The sequence below is a fragment of the Ovis canadensis genome, chromosome 17 (assembly GCF_042477335.2).
Source record: "Ovis canadensis isolate MfBH-ARS-UI-01 breed Bighorn chromosome 17, ARS-UI_OviCan_v2, whole genome shotgun sequence".
In the NCBI taxonomy this organism is placed as follows: domain Eukaryota; kingdom Metazoa; phylum Chordata; class Mammalia; order Artiodactyla; family Bovidae; genus Ovis; species Ovis canadensis.
This window is the reverse complement of record NC_091261.1, coordinates 68,571,682-68,586,190: the sequence shown is the minus strand read 5'-3', so window position 1 is coordinate 68,586,190 and position 14,509 is coordinate 68,571,682. Positions and strand designations below refer to the sequence as shown.

Below are 14,509 nucleotides of genomic sequence, written 5' to 3'. Positions count from 1 at the left end.
TTGCCCAGGGTCCTATATTTGCTGCCTTAGTTCTCCCTGTTGTCTGGGTTCCTTGCTTCTCCTCCATGTAGTCTTGCTCAGAGCCTCTTCCTCTGCACATGGCCTCTGCATGGAGTCTCCCTTTGGGTTTTTCATAATGTGGTGCTGGAGGAAGAAAGGCAAGTGAGGGGGAGGGGCTCTGACAGCTACCAGGTCTCATGGGGCCTGGGCATCCCAGATAGCACCTCTGCCTCATTCTACTTCAGTCCTATTTCTTTTGAACCTGGGGTACCCCATCTCTGAAAGAAGGTGACAGTAATAGTGCCCACATCCCCAGGTCATCATGAGGTTCTTTCTCGGCTCTCATCATGCACTGGGCCCTTTCTGGGTACCTGTATTTTAGGTTCATATGCTCACTCAGTCCTCCCAATCACTTTGGTATATTGGAGCCAACTTGCACAGGCTTGTGAGAGCGGATGGTTACATTTTCAGGAAATTTGCAAATAGTCCTTAAACCCTAGGTACCTTGAAATTGGCCTGGTGGGAGTATTTACACCAGAGAAATTGGAAACGTACATATCGGGGCCCTTTTTTTTGCTCGTTTTGGTTGTTTTCCACTCTGTGTGTTTGTTTTCAAGCCCACTTACAGATGAGTAAACTGAGGCTCAGAGAAGTTTAATTATTGCCCTAAGTCAACCAATTTAGTAGGTAGCATATTTGACCTTGGAGCCCCAAACTGCGTGTCCTTAACCACTGTGCTGTCCTACTTCTATAGATGAGAAAAATGTGTATGAAAGAAATTCATAAACAGGTAAAGTCTCATAAATATTAATTAATTTTGAAGTAATTCAAAATTCATTACTTTTGATGCAGAAAAAAATCTTCTTTCCGTGTCTGTCTATTCTTTATGTCTTTGTACATTTATACTGCTAACAACTCTCTGCTTATATCTCTGTCCCCTTCCTCTTCATCCCTGTAATCCTTCACATCACCTTTCCTAGGTGTGTTTCTCCAGAGTGCTCTTACTGTGTTCCTTTCTTTGGCTTCTCGGCATCCCACTTGCCTTCACTTCCCACTCCCTTCCAGAGTCAGCTCTCTCTTGTTTCCTAGCTTCCCAGTTCACTTGTGGTCCTTCCCTCCCCCCTCCAAGCAGTAAGAAAGTCAGAACCGCCTTCTCCATCTCGACTGTTACCGCCCCCCTTTATCAGAATCCCAGCAGCAAACTCTCCATGCCCAAGTTCTGCAGCAATTGCTACTGTTCCCCCTTCACGGGTGACAGGGAGGCCAGACGGCTCATAATCTGATCGCTTTCCTTGTTCTCTGACACCCTGGAGAAACCACACATTCCATTTGGTGGTCGTCAGAAATAACACGCTTAAGCAACCTGGAATTATAAAACTGCTTAATTAGAGAGAGATGGTTTCACTGGGATATGCCCAGTTCTCCCCGGTGGTTCTATCTCCTTTTCCAAGTGCCTCCCCCCACCCTGCCAGCAGCTAATTGCTACCTTTAGCTCTCTCTCTCCCTTTATTTTATTTTCTGTGACATCAGGGCTTGCTTATAAAGAAAAGTACTCTCTTCCATGTTCCAATTCTGTTTCTCCATCAGCAAACTCTAGACATTGACCTGAGTAATAAAGGTGGAAATCTTGTGCTTCCAAAGTGTCTAGCTCTTAAGTAAACACCTACTTTGTGCTGCATGCTGGTGATATGATCAGGAGCCAAATTATCTTCATGCTAATGGGGCTTACAATCCAGAAGAGAGAGATAATTTTTTAAATGTGAGAGGTGATCTAAAAGAGTGATTTAAAGGGTGTAACAGGAGCATCTAATTAAGTAGTTGGGGAAGAGTCCTCATAGTAGGTGACATCTAGCTGAGACACAGAAGATATTCAAGTGTTAGCTCGGCAAAGAGTATGGGACCAAACGTCCATCTGCAGAGAAGGAGCATGGTCTTCATAGCAAAGCACCTGAAAGAGGGGCCCAAAAGCTGTTCCCTGAGTCTGCCCTGAAATTCTGGGGATATGTTGGGAGCCCCCAGACTTGATTTATCTAGCTTCTTATGTGTAGATCAGGGGTCAGTAAACCACAAACTGCATTCAAATATGCTCCGACACCTGTTTTGATAGATAAAAATTTACAGCCTTGCCTATTTGTTTGTCTGTTGTCAATAGCTGAGGGGTAGAGTGGTGACAGAGGCTGTGTGACCTCAAAGCCAAAGTAGTCACTATCTGGCCCGTGGCAGAAGAAAAAAGTTGCTGACCTTTGTTCTGGATTCACTCATTAGGCCAGTGTGGGGTCTGGGCCAGGGGACCAGCTCTCAGCCAGTGGGGCCTGAGAACTGGGGGGATCCAAAGACAATGACAAGGGAACAGAAATAGCAAGGTAGCTGGCAATAGGATCTGAGTCCAGGCTGTGTGGTTCCTGAGGCTGCACTCCTACCCACCAAGCCGGACTGGTGGTACAAGATCAGCCTGAGAGGGAACAGGAGGGTCTGTCCCCCAGAGCCAGCCAGATGAGCAGGCAGGGGTTCCCAGAGACACAGGGACATAGGACCTTTCATAAGGTGGTCATATCCTCACCCATCATGGGGCCAGGTGGACAGAACAGGAGGCTTCCCAGCAAGATAGCCAAAGACTGACCACCTTTTCTGTCACCTCTGGGCTTCTGCAACACCTTTCTTCCCTCATAGTGCCCACGTTACTGCATGATCCTTCTTCCACTTATCCACTGAAAGAGAGCTTCTCAAACTTAAACGGGCACACCCGTCACCTGCGAAGCTTGTTAAATCACAGATGGTTCTGGGCTTCAGGCAGGTCTGGAGTGAGGTTCTGATTCTGCAAGGTCAGACACGGGAGTGAATGGATGACTAGATGCCCATCCTTGGTCCTTAGCAGATGTGGGTACATCCTCTTCAAGGGGTCCCCTTGCGAGTGACCTGTACCCAGGCCATCAAGACAGAATATAGCAACATGGAAATAAAGTCTATATCCATAGCCTTTTACATCATCCATTTGTGGATACACAACATGTTTTCATAACCTTTTTCTCCCTCTAATTTAAACTCATCATATGTTCAGTACCGAAAAAATTGGAAAAGACAGAAAACCACAACGAAAATGAGGAGTTTCTACATTCTGTGGCTTTTCCACTTGGAACTATAATATGAGCATTTCCCTGAATCAATTGATATCTTTTGCCAGGATTATTTCTTTTTAAATTTTTTATTTTGGAATAATTTTCAACTCAGAGCAAAGTTGCAAAAATAGTGCAGAGTTCCCATGTACCCGTCGCCTAGCTTCCCCTAATGTTACATTTAATATAATCATAGTTCAGTTAGCAAAGCCAAGAAATTAAGATCAATTCCCTTACTAGTAGCTAAACTGCAGACTTTTTCACATTTTGCTCATTGTCCCACAGATGTCTTTTTCCTGATCTAAGGACCAAATCTAAGATTCCACATTGCATTAGTCATGTCTCCCTAGTCTTGGCTTAGATGGTAAAGAATCTGCCTGCAATGCAGGAGGCCCAGATTCAGTCCGAGTCAGTAAGATCCCCTGGAGAAGGAAATGGCTACTCACTCTTGAAGAATTCCATGGACAGAGGAGCCTGGCAGGCTACAGTCCATGCAATCGCAGAGTTGTACATGACTGAGCAACTTTCACTTACCTTCTTCTCCAATCTAACAACTCCTTGGTCTTTTCTTGGTCTTTCCTGAATGTCATGCTTTTGAAGAACGCTGGATAGTTACTTTGTAGAATGTTCCTCAGTTTGGGTTTGTCTCTTGTTTTCTCATGATTCAATCAAGGTTGTAACTTTTTGACCAGAATACACAAGAGTGATGCTGTGTTCTTCTCAGTGCATGTATCAGGGATTTAGGCTTCAGTGATTTATTATTACTGGGGGTGTTAACCTTAATTAACCTTGGTTAAGGCAATATGTGCTGGATTTCTTCACTGCCAAGTCACTCATTTTCAGGATGGTATTTGGCTGGCTGTATGGCTTTGCATTATTGATCTCTATCATAACCAGACCCTCTTTGTACACACTTACTTTGTCACCTTTTTTTTTTTTTTTTTGCTCTGTTACAATGAATGCTGCATTGGCCATTCCTACTGACATATCTATTAACCCAAATCCCTGATTTATTAGGATAAATTCCTAGAAGTAGAATTGCTGGAACAAAAAGTATTCAGTTTTTAAAAAACATTTATTTATGTATTTATTTATTTGGCTGCATGGGGTCTTCGTTGGGATCTTTGGTCTTCATTGTGGCATGAGGAATCTTTAGTTGAGAACTCTTAGTTGCGACATGTGGGATTACTAATAGCTCCCTGACCAGGTATCAGACCAGGGCCCCCTGTATTGGGAATGCAGGATCTTAACCACTGGACCACCAGGGAAGTCCCTATTCATATTTTTAAGGCTGTGCATGCCTGGGGCAGGGCTGTTTGTTTCTGTTTGTTTCTTTCAGTCGACTTTATTGAGGTGTAGAACATATCTATACAACAAAACACATAGATTTGAAGCACACATTTCAGTGAGTTTTAGCAAATGTATGCACATGAACAACCACCACCCCATCACTATATACAATATAAAATTCTGTATAGACAATCTGAAATCTCTTTCATTCCCCCAAATTCCCTGATGCCCCCTTACAGTCTGTCCTCCCCCATCTCGCCCCAGGTAACCACTGGTCTTATTTCCATCACTGCAGCTTACCGTGGCCTATTGTAGATCTTCAGGTAAATCACAGTGACACAATATGCACTCTTTTGTGTCTGTCTCCTTTGATTGGCTAGAATGTGTGAGACTCATCCAGGCTGTTGTGTATCACAAATATTTGTTCCTTTCTTATTGCTGAGTGATACCCTGTTGTATATATATACCACAATTTGTTTATCCATTCTTCCATGGATGGACGTTTGGGCTGTTTCCAGTTTGGGGATATTATGAGTAAAGCTGCTGTGAACATTTCCCCGTGAATGGACATATATTTTCCCTTCTCTTGGGTGCACACCTGGGAGTGGAATGCTGGGTCCTAAAGAGGTGTCTGTTTAACTTCATTGAACACGGCAGGGTAGGTTATTTTCATGTCCATTTTATAGCTCAGGCCCCAGAAAGCTGAGGGACTTGAATAAAAGCTGAGAGAGGAAGAGAAAGAGAATCCTAGATACTTTTCCTGTTTATTTCCTTCAATCTTCAGAGCCACCCAGAAGGTAGCAGTTGCAGTTCCCATTCTGTATATGATGACAGTGAGGCTCGTGGATATGTAGTAAGTTGAGGTTCTGAGTCCCCCAAGCCTGAGACCCCTGAGTCCATGTTCTTTCCCCACATACGATCCTGCCTCCTTGGAGACAGTAGGCAGCGGGGCTGGGCCATCTTCTCCCCTCCTCTTCTCTGCCTATCCTTCTCTGCATCCTGTGGTCGACCCTGCCCCTGCCACTGAGGGCAGTTGCCCGCGAAGCTGGGGCCAGCCCCCTAGAGATGAGCGTGATCTGTGTGAAGGACCAGTATGCCCCATGATCGGCTTGGAGCCCTCAAAGCCACAGCAGGCACCAGGGAGTGACCCCCACTCCAACCTTCTACTAAAGGTGTCCAGTTTCTGCCTCCCTGAAAGGCGGTCCTCAGAGCGTTGATCTCCTGGGTTGGTGGGCAGCGGGTGAGGGCAACGGGCAGGGGCCTTGTCTCCCCGGCCACATCGCAGGCCCATTAGGAGCAGGCCTGAGTGCTTTCCAGAGCTGATTAATGGGCTGGCTGTGACCTGGAATGTCATTACTCCCTGGGCTGGAGGGCCCCTCAGCTGGGTCCTTTGGGTCTTTACTCCTGATAATAATTGATGCTTTCTGTGTGGTTGCAGGGAAAGTTCTATCTGGTCATCGAGGAGCTAAGCCAGCTGTTCCGATCCCTCGTTCCCATCCAGCTGTGGTATAAATACATCATGGGTGATGATTCCTCCAACAGCTACTTCCTGGGAGGGGTCCTGATCGTCCTCTACAGCCTCTGCAAGGTGAGGTGCCCTGGGGGCTAGAGGGCTGGCCCAAGGATGACCCATTCACCAGCTGAACCTGGCAGGTGGTTGGGGGGGGGGGGGGCGGGCAAGTGAGGAACCTGGATAAACGCCCTCATCTCTTTCTGTTTAACTGAAAACCAGAATTCGCACAATACAAAATTATTTTACCATTTTATAGTGAACAGTTCAGTGGCATTTAGAAGATTCTCAATGTTGTGTCACTACCACCGCTGTCTAGTTCCAGGACGTTTCACAAAGAAATGTCCGCAGAGAAAGGTGGGTCAGTAGTAAAGAACCTTCCTGCCAGTGCAGGAGACGCAGGTTCGATCCCTGGGTCAGGAAGGTCCCCTGGAGAAGGAAATGGCAATCTTCTCCGTATTCTTGTCTGGGAAATCTCTTGGACAGAAGAACCTGGTGGATCACAGTCCATGAAGGCGCAAAGAGCTGAACATAACTTAGCAACTAAACAACAGCAGCAGCAACTTATGAAGCATCACTCTTCATTCTTCTATCAGCCACTGGCCACCACAGGTCTTCTTTCTGAAGACTCTCTGGATTTACCTTTTCTGGGCATTTTCGTGTAAATGCAGTCATACACTCTGTGATCTTTAGTGTCTGGTTTCTTTCACTTAGGGTCATTTCTGAGGTTCCTCCACATTATACCATATGTCAGTACTTTCCTGCATTAATGGGTACAGCCATCCTAATTTCTTGCCCATAAAGCTCACTATATGCCATCCTTTCTCGTTGTCTTCTTCACCACAACCCTTCCAGATACATTCCATTATCATGTCAATATTATGGGAAGTGTGCTGAGGTCCAGAGAGAAGTACCTTGTCCAGCATCACTCAGCTGGAGATCACAGAACGAGCATCAAACCCAGGCAGGCTACCTCCAGAGTCTGGAGATCTCAACCCACCAACAGCACGGGCATAGAATTTGTTTTCTGCTCCTCTTAAATTGCACACCCTCAACTCTGCAAATCAGTACAGAGCACTCCTCTTTTCATCATTAGTGCAAAGTCAGATTCCCCACTCCCCGACAATAAACACATCCTCCTCTTTCTTTTTCCGTATTTATTTCTGGCTTTAGAGAATCCTGGAAGAATCATGTGTTCCCTTTCCTTAAAGCAGGACTATCCAGGCAGTCCATGTCGAGCCAACCACTGGGGCTTGTCTTGGCTGCTGATTCTGATCTGCTGGCTGTGGCTGACAGGAGATGGAGAAGGATGATCACAGCCTGGCTCGGAAGAAGAGTGATCAGTTAGCAATGCCTGGCCTGGGCTTATGGTGGGGGAAGAGGCAGTAGGCATGCCGTATATTCGCCATTCTGGCCCCACTGGCAGAGGAGACTGCTGATGGGTAGCAAGACAAAAGCCAAGTAAAACTGGTGGGAATGGGGAGTTTCAAATGGGAGGATGTACCCTGCAGATGTTCAGAGTCAAAGATGAGACCCACGGTGAGAAAGATCCTCAACCATCCTTGGATAGTTTGTAGCCATCCACTCACTCTGCTTTCAGTCCTTCGACATCTGTGGCCGCGTGGGCGGAGTCAGGAAGGCCCTGAAGCTTCTCTGCACCTCTCAGGTGAGTTGGCTTCTGATGGGCCTCACCGAGCTCATAGGAACTGGGAGCTGGGAACAGACCACACTGTGCTTCTGAGGGTACCTCTCCAGCAAGGGGCCACAGCTATGTTTGTGTCTTTCTCCCTCCCTTCTGTCAAGCAGAATTACGGAGTCCGGGCCACGGGGCAGCAGTGCACAGAAGCTGGTGACATCTGTGCCATCTGCCAGGCTGAGTTCCGAGAGCCTCTGGTCCTCATGTGCCAGGTGAGCAGGGCCAGGCGGGACCACTGGAGATGGGCGCCACAGGCCACAGGGCCCTGCCCCATGCAGGAGTCCCAGGTCCCTGTCCTCTGGCCAAACCTCGGGGCTCTGGGCTGGGTTTCTGGGAAAAGTGTGGTGAAGCCTGGAGTCTGTCAGACCCAAGTATAAAACTCTGTTCTGCCTTTTCCCAGCTGGCTGCCCTGGGGCAGGTTACTTCACCACTCCCAGGCTTGGTTTCACCAGTAAAATGTAGAAAATGCACATTTTGGTATGGTACAGTGTCAGAATGTTCTGCATGTGAATCTCAGCAGGTGTGTGGACCCCAAGTGGCTCAGTCCATCTCTCCAAACCTTGGTTGTTTTCATTTATAAAACCGGTATCATAATAGTGCCTACTTTATTTAATCATAAGAGCTATTCTTATGATCAAATGAAATCATCCCTGGGAAGAGCTAAATTTGAAATATTCAGCCCTAAAACTTTATACTATTACAGTTATTAGTATCGTTATAATTCTTACTACCACTTGTTTTCATTATTGGTTGTGGGTCACCAACTCATAGTACTGCTCAGTTACTTTTAGCTGCCTAAACTTATCCCTTCTCCTCTCCCCCCAACCCTTCCCTCTCCCACTCCCCTTCCTGACATGGGGGCGGACTAAGATGTCAATTCAGCAAATATGTATGAGTCAAAGCATCCTATCAGATACCGGGGAGGGGAGGCAAGGGGGCACACAGGCCCTGTCCCCTTCTCTAGAAGCACAGTCACCCTGGGGAAACAGACACATACATAAATAACTATGAAACAAGGCAGGCAGTGATAAGTGCTGTGTAAGAGAGATTCATGCAGCGTCCCAGGGAACCGGGACAGAATGCGATGAGTTGGAGGTTGAGAAGGCTTTAGGGGAGGCGTAGCCTGCAGACTGGAACGAATGGGAGAGCACACGGCTCTCCCCCTATCCTCTTGCCCCCACCACCCAGGGGTAGGAGTACAAGAGATGGGGGCCGTTTATGGCACCAACAAAATTTTTTTGGTTTTGCTGTTTGGGGATGTTTAAGAGGTTCATTTTTAATTTTTAATTGTATTTATTTTTTTAATTGAGAATAAATTCGTGTGACTCAAACATTCAAAAAGGAGATGAAGAAGTCATGATGATTAAATACAGTGTGGGACCTGATACAGAGAGAGGACAGGAAAAAAAAACTAGTGCCATAAAATCCGAAGCGAGGCTAGAGTTTAGTCCATGGCCATGCCTCTGTGTGGGTTTCTTTCTTGGCTTTGACAGATCCACCATGGTGATGCAAGAGGATGGTGCTGGGGGAGACTGGAACTGGGGGAGGGGTATCCAGGAACTTCCCATACTACCTTTGCAGACTTCCCTGTGGCTCAGCTACCACCTGCAATGCAGGAGACCCTGGTTTGGTTCCTGCGTCAGAAAGACCCCCTGGAGAGCGGATAGGCCACCCACTCCAGTATTCTTGGGCTTCCCTTGTGGCTCAGCTGGTGAAGAATCTGCCCACAATACGGAAGACCTGGGTTCAATCCCTGGGTTGGGAAGACCCCCTGGAGAGCGGATAGGCCACCCACTCCAGTATTCTTGGGTGTCCCTGGTGGCTCAGTGAAGAATCCACCTGCAATGCAGGAGACGTGGGTTTGATCCCTGGGTTGGGCAGATCCCCTGGAGGAAGGCATGGCAACCCACTCCATTATTCATGCCTAGAGAATCCCCAAACAGAGGCACCTGCTGTGCTGCAGTCCATGGGGTCACAAAGAGTTGGACACGACTGAGCGACTAAGCACAGCACAGTACAAGATTATTTCAAAATAAAAAGTTCGTTAAAAAGATATTCTAAAGATACAAAAAGGGAAGTGATGACAGGGCTCCTTCACTTGTCCCTAGCTCCCTAGGCCCCTAAATACCCACACAGGCAACCACTGTTGCCAGTTCCCTTTATATCTTTCCAGAGATGCTCTGAAAAGTTTAAATACACAACACACACCATGAACATATCATTTCCAAAAAGACCTAACTGTGGCCCATTCTGTCCAAGCTGCATTCTGCCTCATTTCTTTTTGATTTGAAACTCGGCCTGAAGAGATTGCTCCTTATTTGCATAACATCCCATTTTATGGATTGCCCGTCTTTGTCCAACCATCCTCCCGTTGACGGGCCTTTGGTGGTTTATAATCTTTTGTTACCACAAATGCGGTTGTCAGGAGGGATCAGGGAGGGATAGGGAGAACCTACCTGGACTCACTGTGTTGATTAAATGAGTTAATTCAGGTGATGCATCTTGAACTACACCTGGCACATGGTCAGGGTTCCGTAAACATTAGCTCTCATTGGCACGTATTCCATTTTACACATGCAAGCTCTTGGTAGGATACATTCCTAGTAGTGGAATTACTGGGTCAGAGGGTATGCAGTCTGACAGACACTGCTAAATCGCCTTCCGTAAAGGAGTGTATCTGTTTGCACTCCCAGTGAGGAGTGTGACGTGCCCTCTTGCTTCGCCCTCCTCACCAGCACACCGCATTATCAAGCCTTTCCTGAGCCTCGCCAATCTGACAGGTGACAAACGCTATCTTGGTGCAGTTTTCATTTGCATTTGTCTAATTATGAGAGCAGATGAGCATCTTCTCATATGCTTCAGAGCCATCTGTATTTCTTCTCCGTAGCAGTGAGTATTTGAGCATGATGTCAAGGTGAAAGTTTTTCTTCTTCCTTGATGGCAGTCTCTCCAAGCCTTAGTCTGTGTGTCTGTCTCCCATTCTTCTCCCGGTACCGCTGTGTGTCCCCATCACTGGATTAGAATTGGTGGGAGGGGTTGGACAAGACATTGCCATCCCAGAGCTAGGAGCAGTGGCCACACCCAGTGCTGGTTGAAGCCCACATACCTGGCCGGGCCCAGTACACGCCTCAGTCTTGCTCTGCTCCTGTGAGCTGGGCTTAGAAGGACAAGGACAAAGATGCCTTCCTGGGAAAAGGGCCTCAGTAATTCCTAAATGCACCGAATGAATGAGCAAATGGATGAATGAGTCACGTGTTACATCCTCATTAAAGGCTTCCCTGATTCTGTTTCCCCAGACTAGTTAGCACCCCTAGCTATGCAGGCTCCAGATCCTGTTTTTCCTTAAGAGCACTTATCCCAGTTGTCAGCTAGATGGCTAATTGGGCAACTGGCTAGGTAGGGTGTGTCTCCTCTTTGCCAGATTGTAAGCCACTTGGGAGTGGTGGCCATGTCTGTCTTAGTAGTGTAACCACAGTACTGACTCAGTAAACATTGGCTGGATGGAAGGAATGGGATGGTTGGAGAGATGGATGGATGGATGGGTGGATGGGACAGATAAGATGGATAGAGCACCTCCTGAGGGCAGGGTGGCGCACCCCCACCCCAGGATATCTCTCCCAAGTCCACATTCCAGGAGACATAGCCAGGGAAAGGTTAACCATCCAGCCCCGCCTGCGATCCCCCACCAACCACAAACTGACCTGATGCTACACATCCCAGCCTGGAAGGACCCCTCTGCCCCCTCCCTCTGTAGACACGCCTTTGTTTCTCTAGATGTCGGAGGCAGTCCTAGGTCATGAACTCCTCCAGCCTGGCCCCTGGGGTCCTATGTGCTTTGAATCTCTTAATTTGGCACTAGATTCTGTCTTGTCTGATTCTCTGAGGAGGAGACCATGAGCTCCTGGAGGCCAGGGACCAGGTCTTCATCATCCTGGTATCTCTAGAATCTTCCACCTAACCTGCATGGGAGGGCATTCATTTGTCAGAGTGCAGGCCGGGGCTAGGCAGTGGGGCTACAGCAGCAGCAGTCACTGCCCTCGTGGAGCTGCTGGGCCTGCTGACCCCTGGATCCTGCACTTCAGACCATGCTGAGAATCTGGGCACGGCCTTCAAGATTCTGCATGGCCTCCTCACCTCCTCTCCCCGACTACCCTACTCCCTGTAGCCACTTTGATCATCTCGAGATTCTCAGTTTCCCATCTCAGGAGGTTTGCACAGCTGTTCCCTTCAGCCTGGAATGCTCTAGCCCCACCCCTTCTCTTCCCCCAGTTAACCCCTAAACATCCTTCAGACTTCAACACAAGTATCACCCCACCTGCAGGAAGCGGCCCTGACTACACAGGGCAGAAATCATCCTTCTTGTTCACTGCTGGGTCTCAGCTCCTAGGACCGAGGCAGGCATGGGGTGGATGCTGGGGGAAGCGACCCCAGAGGTTCTGATTGCTGTCCCCGCAGCACGTCTTCTGTGAGGAGTGCCTCTGCCTCTGGCTGGACCGAGAGCGCACCTGCCCCCTCTGCCGCTCGGTTGCCGTGGATACCCTGCGCTGCTGGAAGGACGGGGCCACTTCGGCACACTTCCAGGTGTACTAGGGCTGAAGACTGTGGCCCCGGGGCTCGCAGGCACACCAGGGAGATGACGGAGGGTCAGCTGTGTCGGGACCACCTCTGGGAGCTTCCTGGAAAACAGCCCTCGGGCCCCAACTGTCCTCCATCCAGCCTTCGTCCCCCACCCAGCCCCCGCCCTCACCTTCCTCTCTCGTGCTGTTCACGGTGTGCGCATCCTTCGCCTCCACATGGGGACGCCTTCTCACTCACACTTGGTCTCCACCGAGGTCAGTCTCCCTCCTCCCTCCAAGTCAAAGAACTGATAATGGACCAGGTTCTACCTGTTGGTGATCATAACCCGTGGTGACCTGACACCTGATGCTGCCAACTGGAGAGGGGCCTTTCAGTGCTGCCTCCCTGCCAGGGCCCCAGGTCTGCAGACGAGAATCACTGTGAAGTACTTTTCAAATGCAAATGCCGGGCCCCACCTCATGCCTACAGGAACTTCATGTATCAGAACCCTCAGAGTGAGCCAGGCACAGTCTTGAACTTTTAGCCCAGATGACCTCCTGTAAGGCTCACAACCGCCCCAAGGTGGAGGTACTGTTATCTCCTCTGTTTCACAGATGAAGAAACTGAGCTCAGAGCTCCATGTAGAAACATTCCCAGGTCACCCAGTGAGCAGTGATGGACCAAGCTTCCAACCCTGGCCTGTCCGGCTTTGCAGCCTGCCTCTTATCCACACACTGATGTGCTGCTCAGACACTGCAGGCGTGGGGGCCTCTCAGTCATGTTTGTTTTTTTTTTTTTTTCAAAGCACAGGAGGTGATTCTGATGTCATCGGTGACTCAAGTATGTAGTGTGTTTCATTTGGACTGCGTTGAGGATGCTAATAGTGAATGCCAGCTCTGAAAATCTAGTCATGATTGGGTTCATAGAAAATTTTGGTCCTTAAAGTTGCTGTTTAGCTGGATTCCTGCCAGGATGCTCAGTTGTGATTGGGTATCTTCCAAGTGGCGCAGTGGTAAAGAATCTATCTGCCAATGCAGGAGACGTGGGTTCGATCCCTGGGTTGGGAAGGTCCCCTGGAGGAGGAAATGGCAACCGCCTCCAGTATTCTTGCCTGGGAAATCCCATGGACAGGGGAGCCTGAAGGGCTACAGTCCACGGGGTCTCAGAGTCAGACACGACTGATTGAGCGCAGCACATGGCACATCAAGAAAGGCCAGTTCTGGAGACCTCCCCGGAGGCAGTGGCTAAGACTCTGTGCCCCCAGTGTGGGGCCCTGGGTTTGCTCCCTGCTCAGGGCACTGAGATCCCACATGCCATGGGACATGACCTGAAAGTGAAAAAATAGAAAGGCCGGCTCTGGCCCAGATGCAGGTGTTACTGGGTGTCCCCGCCCGTCTTCTCTTCTCCTTTTGTCCTGTCCCTCACTTAAGTCTCAGGCTTGTCAGCAGCTCCTGTGGCCATTGCCTTCTCCTCTGGAAGCCTTCAGAGCAAAAGGCAAGATCCTTGGTACGGATTTTTTTTCCACAAGCCAGTATGCTGGCAGAGAGCACAGCAGCGATCGGTGTTTCCTGGAATGTCTCTACCAGAGCTCCTAATCTCTGTAACACAAGCTCTCCACCCACGAGACCCTCCCTGCTCTGAAGTCTGGGAGGAGAAGGCACAAGTGGTCCCTTGGAAGCCACTGGAATCTTGCCTGGCCTACCCACCCTCCCAGCGCTGTTCTCTCACTGTCAACCTCAGCATCACAGGTCAGTGCGAACAGCATTAGAGAGAGAGCAATCTGGGTGGCTACTGAGCAGATTAGCAAGAAAGCCCTGAGAGAAATGGTGGGAGCCTTGCTGCCACCTCACCCTCAGCCAGGATTCTCATGCCCATCCCATTTCCAAGAGATTCAGGGCATTCACCCCTTTTGTGCTATCAAGTCAGGACCTTTCCTTTGCCTGACATCCCTGGCTCTTTCCTGGTACCCAGCAAGACATCCCTTCCAGGGCAGCGTGGCATCTTTCAAGCTCTGTTACTATGGCAATGGCCGTGATGTTAACAATCCCACTTGCCTGGATAATCAAGTCGGAAGGGGAAGTGGGGCCAGGGGGATTTGGCTGCTCTGCCCCCTCCCCCCTCTCCCCCCACAACCCTGCCACTTTGAGGAAGAACTGAAGGGACACACCAGGAGCTTCTACAGCTGATTTTTATCAGAAGGATCATCCTGCCTGCAGATGCCATCAAAGAAGCATGAGAAAATGCCACTGAAGAAGACTTATTAATGTGCCAGCGTGTGATGGAGCAGACAGAGCAGTCTGCTGGGAGTCAGGCCTGGAATTCTGATTTCAGACTCCGCATGGC

General features: G+C 48.9%; 1 protein-coding gene across 6 annotated transcripts in view; it reads left to right on the top strand.

The window, feature by feature from the left end:
• RNFT2 (ring finger protein, transmembrane 2) overlaps positions 1–13,888 on the top strand; it is a 61,918-nt gene extending 48,030 nt beyond the window's left edge. For 4 of the 6 annotated variants that reach the window (XM_069558644.1, XM_069558650.1, XM_069558649.1 and 1 more), the window contains 3 exons: positions 5,842–5,991; positions 7,514–7,579; positions 7,720–8,079. In XM_069558644.1, coding sequence (XP_069414745.1) covers positions 5,842–5,991; positions 7,514–7,579; positions 7,720–7,986 — 483 coding nt within the window. In that variant the 3' untranslated portion in view covers positions 7,987–8,079. Of the gene's footprint in view, positions 1–5,841; positions 5,992–7,513; positions 7,580–7,719; positions 8,080–12,064 lie in introns of those variants that run through there. The other 2 variants (XM_069558645.1, XM_069558647.1) reach the window with 1 other exon arrangement.
• Positions 13,889–14,509: the final 621 nt, after the last annotated feature.